The sequence below is a fragment of the Anopheles gambiae genome, chromosome 3 (genome assembly GCF_943734735.2).
Source record: "Anopheles gambiae chromosome 3, idAnoGambNW_F1_1, whole genome shotgun sequence".
NCBI classification, from domain to species: Eukaryota; Metazoa; Arthropoda; class Insecta; order Diptera; family Culicidae; genus Anopheles; species Anopheles gambiae.
The window spans coordinates 95,888,372-95,910,546 of NC_064602.1; the positions used below are offsets into that span (position 1 = coordinate 95,888,372).

Here is a 22,175-nt window from a genome sequence, read left to right on the forward strand (position 1 = left end):
CGAAACGATTCAACAACATGCTGACCACCAGACGGTAAAGCAATGATTACCTTTTGTACGACTGCTGCCCCGTCAGCAGCTTGTTTCGTTGTCTCACTTTCTCACCCGTTGTCGTGTGAGCAATCCACCACCTTCGAGTACGGGAGTAGATTATTTTGAACCATTCGCTCAGACAGCCTCATCTTTCCCATCGAAACAAGCACAACTTCACTGCAGCTTATCCAAACTTTCCTTTCCAATGTTTACCTTCCAAATGCTCCAGCTAGCGACCGACCGCACAGCAAAACACTGACGTACGCTGTCACTGCGCCCGAAAGTACGGCCTGTACAGGTGTGTCGAATCGAGAAACTGTTCCCCGGTACAGTGGAATCCGTTGTCCGCGCGTTGTGGATCACCGGTTTAGTAATGCCTGCAATTACATGAACGTAAAATGCGAATTACTCACTTTTATCGAAATATGCATACAAATAGATCGTTTTCAATCCTAGCGCTTTGCCCACGACGACAGCGAAAGCATTTGAAGCTTCCAGCTCTGGGCGCTTTTTGCATGCTTCCATAGCGTCGTCTCTTTCGCACCTTCACGCCGCGCTGAGAGTGCTGCGCAGGACACGCACGCATCATCGCTGCATCTCGCGTGGACCGAGGGGTGAGAGTGGGAGCTTTGCGTGGGCTTTTTGAAAATTCGCACTGAGGGGAAGGGCTTGAAGCGTGGTGCCAACCAAAAAAAAAGCATCAAATCCTGTTCAATCGTGTTCTAGCATTCGGAGAGTGAACACGCTGCGATTTCCCGTGCCCAGTATTCTGCGACGCCATTGCTCAACCGACGCCACAAACCGACGCCATCACCCGGGGAGCTTGGGAGCCTAGGGAGTGTGGATTTTCTGCCTCGTGACCGTTTGCCAGCGGTGAGTACCGGTTATTTTTGGTGACTGTTAGACTAGTGCTTGTGTGGGGGGATTATTTTGTGCCAACGGACAACAGCAAACTTGCGTCTTGGTGCGACTTGGTGCAGTGAGGCCCGCAAGATGGCGGGCCCGAGTGGAGGCGGGTGGGGACACGGTCCCCCCCCAGTGAATAAAAGGGGTCGTCAGGCCCCCGAATGGCTCGATCCAGCGAACGTACACGGCGAACTGCGCTATCTGATTTTGGCGCCCCAGAAGGGTTTTGCCATTCCGAAGAACGCGTTTTTGATCGAGAAAAGCCTCTCGCCGTTCGTCGGTCCCATCGAGCCTTGCGTGCCGATGGACCAGGGCGCGCGATATCTCATGAAAACACGCAGTCGTGAGCAGTTCGACAAACTGCTTGCGATCAAGAAACTGATCGATGGTACCCCGGTGGAAATCACCTCTGACCGAGCTCGCAATACCGTACAGTGTGTGATGGTCACTCCGTACCTGGACGGACTAACGGACGAAGAGATTCTAGCCCAAATCGAGGGAACAAAAATCGTGGAGGTGAAGCGGTTCATGCGCAAGGTGGACGGTGCGGTGAAACCGACCAACGCCTACCTACTACGTGTCGACTCGGTCACGGTTCCGGAGGAGGTGCGCGTTGGCTGCATCTCGGTGCGCACGCGTCCCTACTACCCCCGGCCCATGATATGCTTTAAATGCTTGATTGTGGGACACACCACGGCTCGGTGCAATTCTGCTCCAGCCTGCCCGAACTGCTCAATGCCGGAGCATGGATCTTGCAACAACCCACCCCGATGCAAAAACTGCAAAGGAGATCACGCTACCCTGAACCGCTCCTGCCCGGTCTATCTGGCCGAACAGAACATTATCCGCATCAAGGTGGATAACTGTATCAGCTACCCAGAAGCGCGCAAAATATACAGTCAGGTACAAGAGTCCGCCGTCCAAAAGCGACTGGCTAATGCTCAGCAACAACCACAACAACCACAACCACTGCAACAACAACCACAACAAAATGACACGGCACCGGCCGAACGCGACGCAACAATAGAAAAGCTAAAGACCATGTTAAACTCGGCCTTTGCAAAGATCCAGGAATTGATTGAGGAACGCGACTTCTTCAAAAGCCAGGTCCAATCCCGACGCAAGGACAAGCACACCGAAAACGCCGACTCGAATCACACGGACTCGAACAGCGACAGCAACGCTGGCGCGAACTCGAACCATGACACAAACATGGAAACTAACGCGGAACAGAACATCGACACAAACAACACTAACGCGAACAACAACACGAACACGGACGCAAACGTAGCTACGCAAAAAGACTCGAAGACTTCTACCCCGATCGGACCGAAACGAAAAGCCTCCCCCTCATCCTCATCCTACAGCACCGTCGACACAACAAGCGAAGAGAAAATTCCTCACGGCAACAACAGTACACCATCGAAAACAAAATCGCACAAAAGGGGAAAACGTAGATCCAACAAGCGAAAAACAGGCTTTAGATATTGACCTAACGCTTCGAATTAGACTTCTGCTCTCGATACTTGGCACTATTTATTTGAATAATTAAAATTCCACAACACCAACAACTCTACAGCTAACATCTCTCCACTTATCCTCAACTGGAACATCAGAAGCCTTAATTCAAACATTGATGAATTACAAACCTTAGTAACTAAACACCAACCGTATATAATCACACTCCAAGAAACAATATTTATTCCACCTGTTTTTAACACTTCCTTCACGCAATACCAATGGTATTTTAAAAATTTCAACAATATTTACCACAACATAGCAATAGGCGTTTTAAAAACAATCGACCACAAATTCGTCCCCATCAATTCACCACTCCCAGTACTAGCCGTGAAAATAAAATATCCCTGCACAGTGACCATCATCAATAGCTACATTCCCCCTTCATCATCTCTCTACCTAATAAACGACCTCAATAGCGTAGCCATGCAAACCGACCACCCTAAGATAATAATTGGCGATTTAAACTGCTCCCACACAGCGTGGGGCAACGATAAGTGTACTCCACGCGGTAAACTGCTGTACGCTTACTTTGAGCTTAACAGCATGTATGTGCTTCAAAATCAGCAACCCACTCGCATTTCTCCCGCTGATGGAAAGGAATCCACTCTAGACCACTGTGCAGTATCGAACGATATTTGCTCTCAATTCAAACTGTCCATAGCCCCCGACCTTCACGGCAGTGACCATTTTCCAATTTTTATTCAACACAGCCAAATAGACGCTAGACCAACATCCCGACCTCGTTGGAAATATGAACAGGCCAATTGGTCGCTATACCAGCAAACAATAGACTCACACATCTCGGCCAACAACGACATGACAATAGACGAGCTCCACAACCTAATCTTAAAAGCAGCCAAACTCAGTATTCCTATTACAAAAGGTTTTAAATCCGGCAAATCCGTACCCTGGTGGAACAAGAACGTTCAATTAGCCATCAAAGAACGCAGATCCGCCCTTCGCAAACTGCGGCGAAGCACTCGTATTCCCAACAACCCCATCACACCTCATCTAGCCAGCCTATATCGCATAGCCAACTCCAAAGCTAAGCGAGCCATCCAGGAGGCTAAGGCCTCCGGTTGGACTAGCTTGGCGCACAGTATCAAGACATCCAGTACACTCAAACAGGTCTGGGGACAGATAAACTACATGTCTGGGAAAAAACCATCCTCTACCTTCACTTTGATCGAAAACAACCAACCAATTACATCCACACCCGAAATTGCCCAAACACTCGGCAATCACTTCTACAACTCCTCAGCCACCAAAAACTACTCTACCAGTTTCATAGCTCACAAAATAAATACCGAGTCCAACCTTCCGATCTCTTTTCCTGACACAAACCACAAATCGTACAATCAACTGTTTTCCATAAGAGAGCTCCACTGGGCACTTAACAGCTGCCAGGGAAACTCTGCCGGTGCCGACAATATCGGCTACCCTTTGCTCAAAAATCTACCTCTCATTGCTCATTACCGTTTGCTCGCTATTTACAACAATATCTGGACCACCGGAAACATCCCATCAGAATGGAAAAATAGTCTGATAGTGCCTATCCCCAAACCTAATCAACCCAGCAATAGTGCCAATAGCTACCGGCCCATCTCTCTACTCCCTTGCACCTGCAAGGTGATGGAGAAAATGGTCAACCGGAGACTCATTACGAAGCTCGAAGACCGTAAACTCCTCAACAAACACCAACACGCCTTTCGACCCGGCAAGAGTATGGAAACATACCTTGCGGCATTAGAGCAGTGTTTCTCTACAGCAAGGAACAAAGGAAAACACATTATCTGCGCAATCATTGACCTGTCAAAGGCCTTTGACCGCACCTGGCGATATTACATATTAGATCAATTGGCAAAATGGGGCATAGGTGGCCGCTTAACGGCATTTCTGCAACAATTCCTAACCGATCGGACATTTAAAATCCTGCTAGGCTCGTACACTTCCCGCCCTTTCCCTCTAGAGAACGGAGTTCCGCAAGGGTCTTCTTTGTCTCCCACCCTCTTCCTTATAAGCATCGAATCCCTATTACTATCCCTCCCCACAAACGTACACATTTTCCTTTACGCCGACGACATAATACTAGTTTCCACACACCACTACGCCAAGACCGCACGACTCAAGCTACAGCATGCTGTCAACAAGGTTTTCCAGTGGACCAACTGGACCGGCAATTCTATAGCGGCTTCAAAAAGTAAAATTTTACATATACCAAGCGGAGTCACACGTGTCCGCAACCGTCCTAAAATCAAAATACAAGATCAAAAAATACAGGAAGTCAAACAAGCCTCCATACTGGGCATTATCTTCGACAAAAAACTTACCTTCGGGCCCCACTGCAGGGAAATTAAAAGACGCACCATACCTCGTTTAAATATAATCCGTACGTTGGCACAGAATAACACCCCTCGCCCAGCGCTGTTGGCAGTCCTAAAGGGCTGGTTCTTGCCGCGGCTGCTGTACGGGGCGGAGATTTCCTCACTAGGTTCCACAGATCTTATCCAACAGTTCGCTCCACTATACCACCGGGCCGTCAAGCACATATCGGGTTGCTTCAAAACCAGTCCAACCGAAGCAGCACTAGTTGAATGCGGCGTTCTTCCACTGAAATATCTGATAACACAGAAAATATCCAACATGGCAGGCAGATTAGTAGAAGGAAAAATCAAAGCCAACTCTTTTATTCGACGAGCAAAATACAATATGAAACTCACCATAGGCCTGGAATTTCCACAAATACTCACCATCAACAAAAATAAGCTAAAACCGTGGTACAATCCCACCATCAAGGTAGACTGGTCGATGCAACACATTAGCAAGAACAACAACAATAATTCGGTTATACTGCAGCATTTTATCGAAATAGCCGACAAATACAAAAACCATTATCAAATCTACACTGATGGATCCGTTTTATCACCTAACGCCGGTTGTGCAGTTTACACTCAAAATAGATGCCTAAAACTAAGATTGCCTTGTCACACCACCATTTTCTCAGCGGAAGCAATAGCAATCATTAAAGCAGCAGAAAAAATAGCACCTCCAAACACAGAATGTGTTATCTTCACCGACAGCGCATCCGTATTAAAAGCTATAGAACATGGCAACCTCAAAAACCCATACATTCAACAAATAGAGCAACTTTCTAACATCAGACACATCAGCTTCTGCTGGATCCCCAGTCACAAAGGGATCCCTGGAAATGACCATGCCGATAGAATGGCCAACGAAGCCCGACTATTACCTACAATTGAAAACAACAAATTGTCCAGAGCCGACTTTTGTCGTTGGCTCCACAATCAGATCAAAATACATTGGACAACAGAATGGGTACAATCCAACGACAAACACCTAAAGTGCATAAAAACAGCAATAGATCCATGGACTGACCACCCTTCCAGAAGCCATCAAAGAATTTTAACCAGATTAAGAATTGGTCACACACGTCTCACGCATCGCCATATCTTAAATAACGAAAACCCTCCAATCTGCCCGTATTGCGCCGCAGACACCACAGTTAAACACTTACTGATTGAATGCCCAGAGTACGATAATACAAGAGCCAAACTCAATTTATCAAAACACATCGAACAGGTCTTACAGAACGATACAAAAACAGAAATGAAAGTTATAAGTTATCTAAAAGAGACCATGTTACTGGATGATATATAATCCACCAAAAGAGGCGAATGAGCTAGACCTCAAAGTCTCTATAAAAATAAGTAAAACTAAACTAAACGGCGAACAAAAGTGAACAATTCTATACATTTTCCTTGGAAATCTGCGAATTTCATCTGCTCTCCTGCAAACACGTCCGTTCAGCTCGAAGTCCCAAAGCAAAATGGCCCCGAAGACCAGCGGCAAGGCAGCTAAGAAGTCCGGCAAGGCGCAGAAGAACATCTCCAAGTCGGACAAGAAGAAGAAGCGCAAGACCCGCAAGGAGAGCTACGCCATCTACATCTACAAGGTGCTGAAGCAGGTGCACCCGGACACCGGCATTTCCTCCAAGGCGATGAGCATCATGAACAGCTTCGTGAACGACATCTTCGAGCGGATCGCGGCGGAAGCGTCCCGCCTGGCGCACTACAACAAGCGCTCCACCATCACGTCCCGCGAGATCCAGACGGCGGTGCGACTGTTGCTCCCCGGCGAGCTGGCCAAGCACGCCGTGTCCGAGGGCACCAAGGCCGTCACCAAGTACACCAGTTCCAAGTAAGCGATGGGGGGACGGCGGAGTGGAGGCTGTGTGCACGGTCATGGAACGGCGGACGACTACCCAGGATGAGTGTGTGGACCAGAAAGCGACCAGTTCCGTGTGCAGTACGGTCACGTACACCCTATTATCTAGCTGTTAAGCGTTTCTCCTAGCTGTAAGTTACTCGCTCGGAACACAATTTTATGCATTCTGAACAACCACCTACGAAGAAGAATAAATGTATGTAAATACTCTCTAAAACTTACCTCACTCGTTGTTGGGTTATTGGGGAAATGGTTGAAAGAAAAATGTTGGAATTTTCACTTCTCTTGGTCGCTTTGGTTCACTCTTGGTTCCGCTTCATCACAACTTTTCGCACTGGCTGCCATCGATTCACTGATCCCTCCGTTTGACCCCAACGGCAACTCCACAGAGATCCAACACATTCGAAGAAACTGTCCCGTTCTCCCTCACTTCCATTCTTTCGCAACACACCGCCACCGATCGGTCCAAACTTGTCCAAACTGTTCCTTTGTCTCCTTTGCTCCTGTTCGGTTTCGCAATCAAAGGAGGCCTTTTCTTTCAAGCAATCGCCACCGTCCTTACGCTTACGTGTGTTCGTTATAAACATATTGCCTTCTTTATTTTGCGTTCCTCCCCGTGTGGGCAAGGAACACATTCACACCAATACGGATTGACATAATGTATGTTCATCTTTTGCTGTTGCTCTCTCCACACACGCACCGCTCATTTGGGGACCTTTCCCATAAACATTTTCCTTTTCTTCAACAAGATACATCTACCAGAAGAACAGCACTGATTTCCTTCTGGCAAATACGTCCCTTACTTCCTACCGTGTGTGGACCGTTGAACCGTTGAACCCATTCGGTGGTGCTTGCTGCTGCTGCTGTTGCTGCTCCTGGACGAGTAGATGATCGTTTGGACCGGTGCCGAAGCTTAAGCTGGACATGTTCAGCGTGACCGGATATTCCCACTCTAGCCGTTGACACACAGGTATGGGACGTTTCTCGCCCGTTGTCGTGTGAGCCACCAGCACTTTCGAGTACAGGTGCAGATTGTTGTTCGGCATTCGCTGAGGTAGGTTTTCTGTCAATAAAACAAATAACGCTCGGTACGACCACCCGTTCGGGCCGTTGTGGAATTGTGCTGCTACACAGCCTTTGTCCTTTCGCGCAGCAACTGTCCCAAACGGAGAGATGGAGATATTTCCTAAAACGAAGGAAACGAATCAACAACATGCTGACCACCAGACGGTAAAGCAATGATTACCTTTTGTACGACTGCTGCCCCGTCAGCAGCTTGTTTCGTTGTCTCACTTTCTCACCCGTTGTCGTGTGAGCAATCCACCACCTTCGAGTACGGGAGTAGATTATTTTGAACCATTCGCTCAGACAGCCTCATCTTTCCCATCGAAACAAGCACAACTTCACTGCAGCTTATCCAAACTTTCCTTTCCAATGTTTACCTTCAATAAGCTCCAGCTAGCGACCGACCGCACAGCAAAACACTGACGTACGCTGTCACTGCGCCCGAAAGTACGGCCTGTACAGGTGTGTCGAATCGAGAAACTGTTCCCCGGTTTAGTGATGCCTGCAATTACATGAACGTAAAATGCGAATTACTCACTTTTATCGAAATATGCATACACATAGATCGTTTTCAATCCTAGCGTTTTGCCCACGACGATAGCGAAAGCATTGGAAGCTTCCAGCTCTGGGCGCTTTTTGCATGCTTCCATAGCGTCGTCTCTTTCGCACCTTCACGCCGGGCTGAGAGTGCTGCGCAGGACACGTGCGCATCATCGCTGCATCTCGCGTGGACCGAGGGGTGAGAGTGGGAGCTTTGCGTGGGCTTTTTGAAAATTCGCACTGAGGGGAAGGGCTTGAAGCGTGGTGCCAACCAAAAAAAAGCATCAAATCCTGTTCAATTGTGTTCTAGCATTCGGAGAGTGAACACGCTGCGATTTCCCGTGCCCAGTATTCTGCGACGCCATTGCTCAACCGACGCCACAAACCGACGCCATCACCCGGGGAGCTTGGGAGCCTAGGGAGTGTGGATTTTCTGCCTCGTGACCGTTTGCCAGCGGTGAGTACCGGTTATTTTTGGTGACTGTTAGACTAGTGCTTGTGTGGGGGGATTATTTTGTGCCAACGGACAACAGCAAACTTGCGTCTTGGTGCGACTTGGTGCAGTGAGGCCCGCAAGATGGCGGGCCCGAGTGGAGGCGGGTGGGGACACGGTCCCCCCCCAGTGAATAAAAGGGGTCGTCAGGCCCCCGAATGGCTCGATCCAGCGAACGTACACGGCGAACTGCGCTATCTGATTTTGGCGCCCCAGAAGGGTTTTGCCATTCCGAAGAACGCGTTTTTGATCGAGAAAAGCCTCTCGCCGTTCGTCGGTCCCATCGAGCCTTGCGTGCCGATGGACCAGGGCGCGCGATATCTCATGAAAACACGCAGTCGTGAGCAGTTCGACAAACTGCTTGCGATCAAGAAACTGATCGATGGTACCCCGGTGGAAATCACCTCTGACCGAGCTCGCAATACCGTACAGTGTGTGATGGTCACTCCGTGTCTGGACGGACTAACGGACGAAGAGATTCTGGCCCAAATCGAGGGAACTAAAATCGTGGAGGTGAAGCGGTTCATGCGCAAGGTGGACGGTGCGGTGAAACCGACCAACGCCTACCTACTACGTGTCGACTCGGTCACGGTTCCGGAGGAGGTGCGCGTTGGCTGCATCTCGGTGCGCACGCGTCCCTACTACCCCCGGCCCATGATATGCTTTAAATGCTTGATTGTGGGACACACCACGGCTCGGTGCAATTCTGCTCCAGCCTGCCCGAACTGCTCAATGCCGGAGCATGGATCTTGCAACAACCCACCCCGATGCAAAAACTGCAAAGGAGATCACGCTACCCTGAACCGCTCCTGCCCGGTCTATCTGGCCGAACAGAACATTATCCGCATCAAGGTGGATAACTGTATCAGCTACCCAGAAGCGCGCAAAATATACAGTCAGGTACAAGAGTCCGCCGTCCAAAAGCGACTGGCTAATGCACAGCAACAACCACAACAACCACAACCACTGCAACAACAACAACCACCACAACCACAACCACAACCACAACCACTGCAACAACAACAAATCGACACGGCACTGGCCGAACGCGACGCCAAAATAGAACAGTTAACGGCTATGAATGCACACATTAACTCGAAATTAAATTCGATTCTCGCAAAGTTCCAGCAAGTGATTGAGGAACGTGACTTCTTGAAAAGCCAGCTCCAATCCCGACGCAAGAACAAGCACACCGAAAACGCCGACTCGAACCACACGGACTCGAACAGCGACAGCAACGCTGACGCGAACTCGAGCCCAAACATGGACACTAACGGGGAACAGAACATCGACTCAAACAACACTAACGCGAACAACAACACGAACACGGACGCAAACACAGCTACGCAAAAGGACTCGAAGACTTCTACCTCGATCGGACCGAAACGAAAAGCCTCCCCCTCATCCTCATCCTACAGCACCGTCGACACAACAAGCGAAGAGAAAATTCCTCACGGCAACAACAGTACACCATCGAAAACAAAATCGCACAAAAGGGGAAAACGCAGATCCCAAAAGCGAAAACTAGGCTTTAGACACTGACCTAACGCTTCGAATTAGACTTCTGCTCTCGATACTTGGCACTATTTATTTGAATAATTAAAATTCCACAACACAAACAACTCTACTGCTAACATCTCTCCGCTTATCCTCAACTGGAACATCAGAAGCCTTAATTCAAACATTGACGAATTACAAACCTTAGCAACTAAACACCAACCATATATAATCACACAAAAAAAAAACAATGCCTATTCCACCTATTTTTAACAATCCCTTCACCCAATACCAATGGTATTTTATTAAAAAAAATACAAGTAATCAAATAAACCTCCATACCGAGCATTATTTTTCGACCAAATCGTGCCTTCGGGCCTCACTGCAAGAATATCAAAAATGCATCATACCTCGTTTAAACACAATTTGTAAGTTGGCACAGAATAGCACCCCTCCCAGGGCGCTGTCGGCAGTCCCAAAGGGCTGGTTCTTGCCGCGGCCGCTGTACGGGGCGGAGGTTACCTCACTAGGTTTCTTAGTTCTTTATCCAACAGTTCGCTCCACTACACTGTCGGGCTGTCAAGCAGAACAATAAAAGAAAGGATCATCAAGCCAACTCTCATACAAAGAGCTAGTATAACATGGATTTCACCATAGAACACGACTGTCCAGGAATATAAGCAAAACCGTGGTACAATCTCAGCATCAAATAGACTCATGGGCAGATTATCCTTCCACGAAGTCATCGCAGATTAGTCATCGCAGAACACTACAGTCAACTGAATTGTTCTGAATATGCTAACATAAGAGTCAAACTCAACTCAACTCACCAAAGCAAACCGTACAGCCTCTGGAAACGACAAACTATCTATAAAGTGAAAATAATGGATTACCAGCATTACAGTCAAGCACCTTTAACTGAATTGCTTAAAATATGAAAACATAAGAGTCATAACTCAACTCAGCTCAACTTACCAAAGCAAACCGTACAACTTCTGAAAACGACATACTATAAGCGAAAGTAATGGATTACCTGAAAGAGACAATTGCTGGATTAATACAACATCGGAACATGTCCTACAGAACGATACAAAAACAGAAATGAAAGTAATAAGTTATCTAAAAGAGACCATGTTACTGGATGATATATAATCCACCTAAAGAGGCGAATGAGCAAGACCTCAAAGTCTCTATAAAAATAAGTAAAACTAACTAACGGCGAACAAAAGTGAACAATTCTATACATTTTCCTTGGAAATCTGCGAATTTCATCTGCTCTCCTGCAAACACGTCCGTTCAGCTCGAAGTCCCAAAGCAAAATGGCCCCGAAGACCAGCGGCAAGGCAGCTAAGAAGTCCGGCAAGGCGCAGAAGAACATCTCCAAGTCGGACAAGAAGAAGAAGCGCAAGACCCGCAAGGAGAGCTACGCCATCTACATCTACAAGGTGCTGAAGCAGGTGCACCCGGACACCGGCATTTCCTCCAAGGCGATGAGCATCATGAACAGCTTCGTGAACGACATCTTCGAGCGGATCGCGGCGGAAGCGTCCCGCCTGGCGCACTACAACAAGCGCTCCACCATCACGTCCCGCGAGATCCAGACGGCGGTGCGACTGTTGCTCCCCGGCGAGCTGGCCAAGCACGCCGTGTCCGAGGGCACCAAGGCCGTCACCAAGTACACCAGTTCCAAGTAAGCGATGGGGGGACGGCGGAGTGGAGGCTGTGTGCACGGTCATGGAACGGCGGACGACTACCCAGGATGAGTGTGTGGACCAGAAAGCGACCAGTTCCGTGTGCAGTACGGTCACGTACACCCTATTATCTAGCTGTTAAGCGTTTCTCCTAGCTGTAAGTTACTCGCTCGGAACACAATTTTATGCATTCTGAACAACCACCTACGAAGAAGAATAAATGTATGTAAATACTCTCTAAAACTTACCTCACTCGTTGTTGGGTTATTGGGGAAATGGTTGAAAGAAAAATGTTGGAATTTTCACTTCTCTTGGTCGCTTTGGTTCACTCTTGGTTCCGCTTCATCACAACTTTTCGCACTGGCTGCCATCGATTCACTGATCCCTCCGTTTGACCCCAACGGCAACTCCACAGAGATCCAACACATTCGAAGAAACTGTCCCGTTCTCCCTCACTTCCATTCTTTCGCAACACACCGCCACCGATCGGTCCAAACTTGTCCAAACTGTTCCTTTGTCTCCTTTGCTCCTGTTCGGTTTCGCAATCAAAGGAGGCCTTTTCTTTCAAGCAATCGCCACCGTCCTTACGCTTACGTGTGTTCGTTATAAACATATTGCCTTCTTTATTTTGCGTTCCTCCCCGTGTGGGCAAGGAACACATTCACACCAATACGGATTGACATAATGTATGTTCATCTTTTGCTGTTGCTCTCTCCACACACGCACCGCTCATTTGGGGACCTTTCCCATAAACATTTTCCTTTTCTTCAACAAGATACATCTACCAGAAGAACAGCACTGATTTCCTTCTGGCAAATACGTCCCTTACTTCCTACCGTGTGTGGACCGTTGAACCGTTGAACCCATTCGGTGGTGCTTGCTGCTGCTGCTGTTGCTGCTCCTGGACGAGTAGATGATCGTTTGGACCGGTGCCGAAGCTTAAGCTGGACATGTTCAGCGTGACCGGATATTCCCACTCTAGCCGTTGACACACAGGTATGGGACGTTTCTCGCCCGTTGTCGTGTGAGCCACCAGCACTTTCGAGTACAGGTGCAGATTGTTGTTCGGCATTCGCTGAGGTAGGTTTTCTGTCAATAAAACAAATAACGCTCGGTACGACCACCCGTTCGGGCCGTTGTGGAATTGTGCTGCTACACAGCCTTTGTCCTTTCGCGCAGCAACTGTCCCAAACGGAGAGATGGAGATATTTCCTAAAACGAAGGAAACGAATCAACAACATGCTGACCACCAGACGGTAAAGCAATGATTACCTTTTGTACGACTGCTGCCCCGTCAGCAGCTTGTTTCGTTGTCTCACTTTCTCACCCGTTGTCGTGTGAGCAATCCACCACCTTCGAGTACGGGAGTAGATTATTTTGAACCATTCGCTCAGACAGCCTCATCTTTCCCATCGAAACAAGCACAACTTCACTGCAGCTTATCCAAACTTTCCTTTCCAATGTTTACCTTCAATAAGCTCCAGCTAGCGACCGACCGCACAGCAAAACACTGACGTACGCTGTCACTGCGCCCGAAAGTACGGCCTGTACAGGTGTGTCGAATCGAGAAACTGTTCCCCGGTTTAGTGATGCCTGCAATTACATGAACGTAAAATGCGAATTACTCACTTTTATCGAAATATGCATACACATAGATCGTTTTCAATCCTAGCGTTTTGCCCACGACGATAGCGAAAGCATTGGAAGCTTCCAGCTCTGGGCGCTTTTTGCATGCTTCCATAGCGTCGTCTCTTTCGCACCTTCACGCCGGGCTGAGAGTGCTGCGCAGGACACGTGCGCATCATCGCTGCATCTCGCGTGGACCGAGGGGTGAGAGTGGGAGCTTTGCGTGGGCTTTTTGAAAATTCGCACTGAGGGGAAGGGCTTGAAGCGTGGTGCCAACCAAAAAAAAGCATCAAATCCTGTTCAATTGTGTTCTAGCATTCGGAGAGTGAACACGCTGCGATTTCCCGTGCACAGTATTCTGCGACGCCATTGCTCAACCGACGCCACAAACCGACGCCATCACCCGGGGAGCTTGGGAGCCTAGGGAGTGTGGATTTTCTGCCTCGTGACCGTTTGCCAGCGGTGAGTACCGGTTATTTTTGGTGACTGTTAGACTAGTGCTTGTGTGGGGGGATTATTTTGTGCCAACGGACAACAGCAAACTTGCGTCTTGGTGCGACTTGGTGCAGTGAGGCCCGCAAGATGGCGGGCCCGAGTGGAGGCGGGTGGGGACACGGTCCCCCCCCAGTGAATAAAAGGGGTCGTCAGGCCCCCGAATGGCTCGATCCAGCGAACGTACACGGCGAACTGCGCTATCTGATTTTGGCGCCCCAGAAGGGTTTTGCCATTCCGAAGAACGCGTTTTTGATCGAGAAAAGCCTCTCGCCGTTCGTCGGTCCCATCGAGCCTTGCGTGCCGATGGACCAGGGCGCGCGATATCTCATGAAAACACGCAGTCGTGAGCAGTTCGACAAACTGCTTGCGATCAAGAAACTGATCGATGGTACCCCGGTGGAAATCACCTCTGACCGAGCTCGCAATACCGTACAGTGTGTGATGGTCACTCCGTGTCTGGACGGACTAACGGACGAAGAGATTCTGGCCCAAATCGAGGGAACTAAAATCGTGGAGGTGAAGCGGTTCATGCGCAAGGTGGACGGTGCGGTGAAACCGACCAACGCCTACCTACTACGTGTCGACTCGGTCACGGTTCCGGAGGAGGTGCGCGTTGGCTGCATCTCGGTGCGCACGCGTCCCTACTACCCCCGGCCCATGATATGCTTTAAATGCTTGATTGTGGGACACACCACGGCTCGGTGCAATTCTGCTCCAGCCTGCCCGAACTGCTCAATGCCGGAGCATGGATCTTGCAACAACCCACCCCGATGCAAAAACTGCAAAGGAGATCACGCTACCCTGAACCGCTCCTGCCCGGTCTATCTGGCCGAACAGAACATTATCCGCATCAAGGTGGATAACTGTATCAGCTACCCAGAAGCGCGCAAAATATACAGTCAGGTACAAGAGTCCGCCGTCCAAAAGCGACTGGCTAATGCACAGCAACAACCACAACAACCACAACCACTGCAACAACAACAACCACCACAACCACAACCACAACCACAACCACTGCAACAACAACAAATCGACACGGCACTGGCCGAACGCGACGCCAAAATAGAACAGTTAACGGCTATGAATGCACACATTAACTCGAAATTAAATTCGATTCTCGCAAAGTTCCAGCAAGTGATTGAGGAACGTGACTTCTTGAAAAGCCAGCTCCAATCCCGACGCAAGAACAAGCACACCGAAAACGCCGACTCGAACCACACGGACTCGAACAGCGACAGCAACGCTGACGCGAACTCGAGCCCAAACATGGACACTAACGGGGAACAGAACATCGACTCAAACAACACTAACGCGAACAACAACACGAACACGGACGCAAACACAGCTACGCAAAAGGACTCGAAGACTTCTACCTCGATCGGACCGAAACGAAAAGCCTCCCCCTCATCCTCATCCTACAGCACCGTCGACACAACAAGCGAAGAGAAAATTCCTCACGGCAACAACAGTACACCATCGAAAACAAAATCGCACAAAAGGGGAAAACGCAGATCCCAAAAGCGAAAACTAGGCTTTAGACACTGACCTAACGCTTCGAATTAGACTTCTGCTCTCGATACTTGGCACTATTTATTTGAATAATTAAAATTCCACAACACAAACAACTCTACTGCTAACATCTCTCCGCTTATCCTCAACTGGAACATCAGAAGCCTTAATTCAAACATTGACGAATTACAAACCTTAGCAACTAAACACCAACCATATATAATCACACAAAAAAAAAACAATGCCTATTCCACCTATTTTTAACAATCCCTTCACCCAATACCAATGGTATTTTATTAAAAAAAATACAAGTAATCAAATAAACCTCCATACCGAGCATTATTTTTCGACCAAATCGTGCCTTCGGGCCTCACTGCAAGAATATCAAAAATGCATCATACCTCGTTTAAACACAATTTGTAAGTTGGCACAGAATAGCACCCCTCCCAGGGCGCTGTCGGCAGTCCCAAAGGGCTGGTTCTTGCCGCGGCCGCTGTACGGGGCGGAGGTTACCTCACTAGGTTTCTTAGTTCTTTATCCAACAGTTCGCTCCACTACACTGTCGGGCTGTCAAGCAGAACAATAAAAGAAAGGATCATCAAGCCAACTCTCATACAAAGAGCTAGTATAACATGGATTTCACCATAGAACACGACTGTCCAGGAATATAAGCAAAACCGTGGTACAATCTCAGCATCAAATAGACTCATGGGCAGATTATCCTTCCACGAAGTCATCGCAGATTAGTCATCGCAGAACACTACAGTCAACTGAATTGTTCTGAATATGCTAACATAAGAGTCAAACTCAACTCAACTCACCAAAGCAAACCGTACAGCCTCTGGAAACGACAAACTATCTATAAAGTGAAAATAATGGATTACCAGCATTACAGTCAAGCACCTTTAACTGAATTGCTTAAAATATGAAAACATAAGAGTCATAACTCAACTCAGCTCAACTTACCAAAGCAAACCGTACAACTTCTGAAAACGACATACTATAAGCGAAAGTAATGGATTACCTGAAAGAGACAATTGCTGGATTAATACAACATCGGAACATGTCCTACAGAACGATACAAAAACAGAAATGAAAGTAATAAGTTATCTAAAAGAGACCATGTTACTGGATGATATATAATCCACCTAAAGAGGCGAATGAGCAAGACCTCAAAGTCTCTATAAAAATAAGTAAAACTAAACTAAACGGCGAACAAAAAGTGAACAGCTTCATACATTTTCTTTGGAAATCTGCGAATTTCATCTGTTCTACTGCAAACACGTCCGCTCAGCTCGAAGTCCCAAAGCAAAATGGCCCCGAAGACCAGCGGCAAGGCAGCTAAGAAGTCCGGCAAGGCGCAGAAGAACATCTCCAAGTCGGACAAGAAGAAGAAGCGCAAGACCCGCAAGGAGAGCTACGCCATCTACATCTACAAGGTGCTGAAGCAGGTGCACCCGGACACCGGCATTTCCTCCAAGGCGATGAGCATCATGAACAGCTTCGTGAACGACATCTTCGAGCGGATCGCGGCGGAAGCGTCCCGCCTGGCGCACTACAACAAGCGCTCCACCATCACGTCCCGCGAGATCCAGACGGCGGTGCGACTGTTGCTCCCCGGCGAGCTGGCCAAGCACGCCGTGTCCGAGGGCACCAAGGCCGTCACCAAGTACACCAGTTCCAAGTAAGCGATGGGTGTTGTGTGGAGGCTGTGTGCACGGTCATGGAACGGCGGACGACTACCCAGGACGAGTGTGTGGACCAGAAAGCGACCAGTTCCGTGTGCAGTACGGTCACGTACACCCTATTATCTAGCTGTTAAGCGTTTCTCCTAGCTGTAAGTTACTCGCTCGGAACACAATTTTATGCATTCTGAACAACCACCTACGAAGAAGAATAAATGTATGTAAATACTCTCTAAAACTTACCTCACTCGTTGTTGGGCTATTGGGGAAATGGTTGAAAGAAAGAGGTTTTGATGTCCACTTCTTTTGGTCGCTTTGGTTCCGCTTCATCACAACTTTTCGCACTGGCTGCCATTGATTCACTGATCCATCCGTTTGACCCCAACGGCAACTCCACAGATTCGAAGAAACTGTTCCGTTCTCCCTCACTTCTTTTCTTTCGCAACACACCGCCGCCGATCGGTCCAAACTTGTCCAAACTGTTCCTTTGTCTCCTTTGCTCCTGTTCGGTTTCGCAATCAAAGGAGGCCTTTTCTTTCAAGCAATCGCCACCGTCCTTGCGCTTACGTGTGTTCGTTATAAACATATTGTCTTCTTTATTTTGCGTTCCTCCCCGTGTGGGCTAGGAACACATTCACACCAATTCGGATTGACATAATGTATGTTCATCTTTTGCTGTTGCTCTCTCCACACACGCACCGCTCATTTGGGGACCTTTCCCATAAACATTTTCCTTTTCTTCAGCGAGATACACCTACCAGAAGAATAGCCCCCATTTCCTTCTGGCAAATACGTCTCTTACTTCCTACCGTGTATGGACCGCCCATTCGGTGGTGCTTTCGGGGGGATTTTATCCGTTTTCTTGTTGCGCCATCCGGGCACGTCCGGTTCATCGTTGGCGCCTAGTGAAGCATTACTATCTAAAACGAAGGAAATGACTTAAAAAATGCTCATCATATTTTGATAATGTAGAGTTTACCCTTTGATGATCGTTTGGACCGGTGCCGAAGCTTAAGCTGGACATGTTCAGCGTGACCGGATATTCCCACTCTAGCCGTTGACACACAGGTATGGGACGTTTCTCGCCCGTTGTCGTGTGAGCCACCAGCACTTTCGAGTACAGGTGCAGATTGTTGTTCGGCATTCGCTGAGGTAGGTTTTCTGTCAATAAAACAAATAACGCTCGGTACGACCACCCGTTCGGGCCGTTGTGGAATTGTGCTGCTACACAGCCTTTGTCCTTTCGCGCAGCAACTGTCCCAAACGGAGAGATGGAGATATTTCCTAAAACGAAGGAAACGAATCAACAACATGCTGACCACCAGACGGTAAAGCAATGATTACCTTTTGTACGACTGCTGCCCCGTCAGCAGCTTGTTTCGTTGTCTCACTTTCTCACCCGTTGTCGTGTGAGCAATCCACCACCTTCGAGTACGGGAGTAGATTATTTTGAACCATTCGCTCAGACAGCCTCATCTTTCCCATCGAAACAAGCACAACTTCACTGCAGCTTATCCAAACTTTCCTTTCCAATGTTTACCTTCAATAAGCTCCAGCTAGCGACCGACCGCACAGCAAAACACTGACGTACGCTGTCACTGCGCCCGAAAGTACGGCCTGTACAGGTGTGTCGAATCGAGAAACTGTTCCCCGGTTTAGTGATGCCTGCAATTACATGAACGTAAAATGCGAATTACTCACTTTTATCGAAATATGCATACACATAGATCGTTTTCAATCCTAGCGTTTTGCCCACGACGATAGCGAAAGCATTGGAAGCTTCCAGCTCTGGGCGCTTTTTGCATGCTTCCATAGCGTCGTCTCTTTCGCACCTTCACGCCGGGCTGAGAGTGCTGCGCAGGACACGTGCGCATCATCGCTGCATCTCGCGTGGACCGAGGGGTGAGAGTGGGAGCTTTGCGTGGGCTTTTTGAAAATTCGCACTGAGGGGAAGGGCTTGAAGCGTGGTGCCAACCAAAAAAAAGCATCAAATCCTGTTCAATTGTGTTCTAGCATTCGGAGAGTGAACACGCTGCGATTTCCCGTGCACAGTATTCTGCGACGCCATTGCTCAACCGACGCCACAAACCGACGCCATCACCCGGGGAGCTTGGGAGCCTAGGGAGTGTGGATTTTCTGCCTCGTGACCGTTTGCCAGCGGTGAGTACCGGTTATTTTTGGTGACTGTTAGACTAGTGCTTGTGTGGGGGGATTATTTTGTGCCAACGGACAACAGCAAACTTGCGTCTTGGTGCGACTTGGTGCAGTGAGGCCCGCAAGATGGCGGGCCCGAGTGGAGGCGGGTGGGGACACGGTCCCCCCCCAGTGAATAAAAGGGGTCGTCAGGCCCCCGAATGGCTCGATCCAGCGAACGTACACGGCGAACTGCGCTATCTGATTTTGGCGCCCCAGAAGGGTTTTGCCATTCCGAAGAACGCGTTTTTGATCGAGAAAAGCCTCTCGCCGTTCGTCGGTCCCATCGAGCCTTGCGTGCCGATGGACCAGGGCGCGCGATATCTCATGAAAACACGCAGTCGTGAGCAGTTCGACAAACTGCTTGCGATCAAGAAACTGATCGATGGTACCCCGGTGGAAATCACCTCTGACCGAGCTCGCAATACCGTACAGTGTGTGATGGTCACTCCGTGTCTGGACGGACTAACGGACGAAGAGATTCTGGCCCAAATCGAGGGAACTAAAATCGTGGAGGTGAAGCGGTTCATGCGCAAGGTGGACGGTGCGGTGAAACCGACCAACGCCTACCTACTACGTGTCGACTCGGTCACGGTTCCGGAGGAGGTGCGCGTTGGCTGCATCTCGGTGCGCACGCGTCCCTACTACCCCCGGCCCATGATATGCTTTAAATGCTTGATTGTGGGACACACCACGGCTCGGTGCAATTCTGCTCCAGCCTGCCCGAACTGCTCAATGCCGGAGCATGGATCTTGCAACAACCCACCCCGATGCAAAAACTGCAAAGGAGATCACGCTACCCTGAACCGCTCCTGCCCGGTCTATCTGGCCGAACAGAACATTATCCGCATCAAGGTGGATAACTGTATCAGCTACCCAGAAGCGCGCAAAATATACAGTCAGGTACAAGAGTCCGCCGTCCAAAAGCGACTGGCTAATGCACAGCAACAACCACAACAACCACAACCACTGCAACAACAACAACCACCACAACCACAACCACAACCACAACCACTGCAACAACAACAAATCGACACGGCACTGGCCGAACGCGACGCCAAAATAGAACAGTTAACGGCTATGAATGCACACATTAACTCGAAATTAAATTCGATTCTCGCAAAGTTCCAGCAAGTGATTGAGGAACGTGACTTCTTGAAAAGCCAGCTCCAATCCCGACGCAAGAACAAGCACACCGAAAACGCCGACTCGAACCACACGGACTCGAACAGCGACAGCAACGCTGACGCGAACTCGAGCCCAAACATGGACACTAACGGGGAACAGAACATCGACTCAAACAACACTAACGCGAACAACAACACGAACACGGACGCAAACACAGCTACGCAAAAGGACTCGAAGACTTCTACCTCGATCGGACCGAAACGAAAAGCCTCCCCCTCATCCTCATCCTACAGCACCGTCGACACAACAAGCGAAGAGAAAATTCCTCACGGCAACAACAGTACACCATCGAAAACAAAATCGCACAAAAGGGGAAAACGCAGATCCCAAAAGCGAAAACTAGGCTTTAGACACTGACCTAACGCTTCGAATTAGACTTCTGCTCTCGATACTTGGCACTATTTATTTGAATAATTAAAATTCCACAACACAAACAACTCTACTGCTAACATCTCTCCGCTTATCCTCAACTGGAACATCAGAAGCCTTAATTCAAACATTGACGAATTACAAACCTTAGCAACTAAACACCAACCATATATAATCACACAAAAAAAAAACAATGCCTATTCCACCTATTTTTAACAATCCCTTCACCCAATACCAATGGTATTTTATTAAAAAAAATACAAGTAATCAAATAAACCTCCATACCGAGCATTATTTTTCGACCAAATCGTGCCTTCGGGCCTCACTGCAAGAATATCAAAAATGCATCATACCTCGTTTAAACACAATTTGTAAGTTGGCACAGAATAGCACCCCTCCCAGGGCGCTGTCGGCAGTCCCAAAGGGCTGGTTCTTGCCGCGGCCGCTGTACGGGGCGGAGGTTACCTCACTAGGTTTCTTAGTTCTTTATCCAACAGTTCGCTCCACTACACTGTCGGGCTGTCAAGCAGAACAATAAAAGAAAGGATCATCAAGCCAACTCTCATACAAAGAGCTAGTATAACATGGATTTCACCATAGAACACGACTGTCCAGGAATATAAGCAAAACCGTGGTACAATCTCAGCATCAAATAGACTCATGGGCAGATTATCCTTCCACGAAGTCATCGCAGATTAGTCATCGCAGAACACTACAGTCAACTGAATTGTTCTGAATATGCTAACATAAGAGTCAAACTCAACTCAACTCACCAAAGCAAACCGTACAGCCTCTGGAAACGACAAACTATCTATAAAGTGAAAATAATGGATTACCAGCATTACAGTCAAGCACCTTTAACTGAATTGCTTAAAATATGAAAACATAAGAGTCATAACTCAACTCAGCTCAACTTACCAAAGCAAACCGTACAACTTCTGAAAACGACATACTATAAGCGAAAGTAATGGATTACCTGAAAGAGACAATTGCTGGATTAATACAACATCGGAACATGTCCTACAGAACGATACAAAAACAGAAATGAAAGTAATAAGTTATCTAAAAGAGACCATGTTACTGGATGATATATAATCCACCTAAAGAGGCGAATGAGCA

The 22,175-nt window shown here is 48.4% G+C and overlaps 4 protein-coding genes and 2 long non-coding RNA genes across 8 annotated transcripts in view; 3 read left to right on the top strand and 3 right to left on the bottom strand.

Moving 5' to 3' along the window:
- LOC133393917 (uncharacterized) overlaps positions 1 to 22,175 on the bottom strand; it is a 35,745-nt gene that overhangs the window by 615 nt on the left and 12,955 nt on the right. The window contains exons 1-3 of one of the 2 annotated variants that reach the window (XR_009766496.1): positions 7,952 to 10,551; positions 6,928 to 7,891; positions 51 to 5,079 (exon numbers count right to left, since the gene is read on the bottom strand). The exons of the other annotated variant lie outside the window; for it this stretch is intronic. The gene's annotated coding sequence lies outside the window, so the exon portion shown is untranslated. Of the gene's footprint in view, positions 1 to 50; positions 5,080 to 6,927; positions 7,892 to 7,951; positions 10,552 to 22,175 lie in introns of those variants that run through there. 2 annotated transcript variants of the gene reach the window in all.
- On the top strand, positions 6,214 to 6,926 carry LOC4577811 (histone H2B). The gene has a single exon (XM_001238299.2). The coding sequence runs from the start codon at positions 6,308 to 6,310 to the stop codon at positions 6,680 to 6,682; it is 375 nt and encodes a 124-aa protein (XP_001238300.1). The 5' UTR covers positions 6,214 to 6,307; the 3' UTR covers positions 6,683 to 6,926.
- Positions 11,526 to 12,238, top strand: LOC1280483 (histone H2B). Its single transcript, XM_061661092.1, has one exon. It carries the CDS (start codon positions 11,620 to 11,622, stop codon positions 11,992 to 11,994), a length of 375 nt encoding a protein of 124 aa, XP_061517076.1. The 5' UTR covers positions 11,526 to 11,619; the 3' UTR covers positions 11,995 to 12,238.
- Positions 12,591 to 16,432, bottom strand: LOC133393920 (uncharacterized). 2 transcript variants are annotated; one of them, XR_009766499.1, is made up of 3 exons: positions 16,265 to 16,432; positions 13,264 to 16,188; positions 12,591 to 13,203 (listed from the first exon to the last, which is right to left on the bottom strand). It is a non-coding gene; the product is annotated as an uncharacterized LOC133393920 (long non-coding RNA). The 2 variants fall into 2 exon arrangements; XR_009766498.1 differs by having other exon boundaries at positions 13,264 to 16,432.
- Positions 16,865 to 17,548, top strand: LOC133393918 (histone H2B). Its single transcript, XM_061661088.1, has one exon. The coding sequence runs from the start codon at positions 16,935 to 16,937 to the stop codon at positions 17,307 to 17,309; it is 375 nt and encodes a 124-aa protein (XP_061517072.1). The 5' UTR covers positions 16,865 to 16,934; the 3' UTR covers positions 17,310 to 17,548.
- LOC133393414 (uncharacterized) lies at positions 17,879 to 21,819 on the bottom strand. Its single transcript, XR_009766146.1, has 4 exons — positions 21,652 to 21,819; positions 18,651 to 21,575; positions 18,286 to 18,590; positions 17,879 to 18,226 (listed from the first exon to the last, which is right to left on the bottom strand). It is a non-coding gene; the product is annotated as an uncharacterized LOC133393414 (long non-coding RNA).

What these genes read in the sequence shown, in the direction of transcription:
- LOC1280483 (XM_061661092.1), top strand. Translation starts at nt 11,620, where the DNA reads ATGGCCCCGAAGACCAGCGGCAAGGCAGCTAAGAAGTCCGGCAAGGCG.
- LOC133393918 (XM_061661088.1), top strand. Translation starts at nt 16,935, where the DNA reads ATGGCCCCGAAGACCAGCGGCAAGGCAGCTAAGAAGTCCGGCAAGGCG.
- LOC4577811 (XM_001238299.2), top strand. Translation starts at nt 6,308, where the DNA reads ATGGCCCCGAAGACCAGCGGCAAGGCAGCTAAGAAGTCCGGCAAGGCG.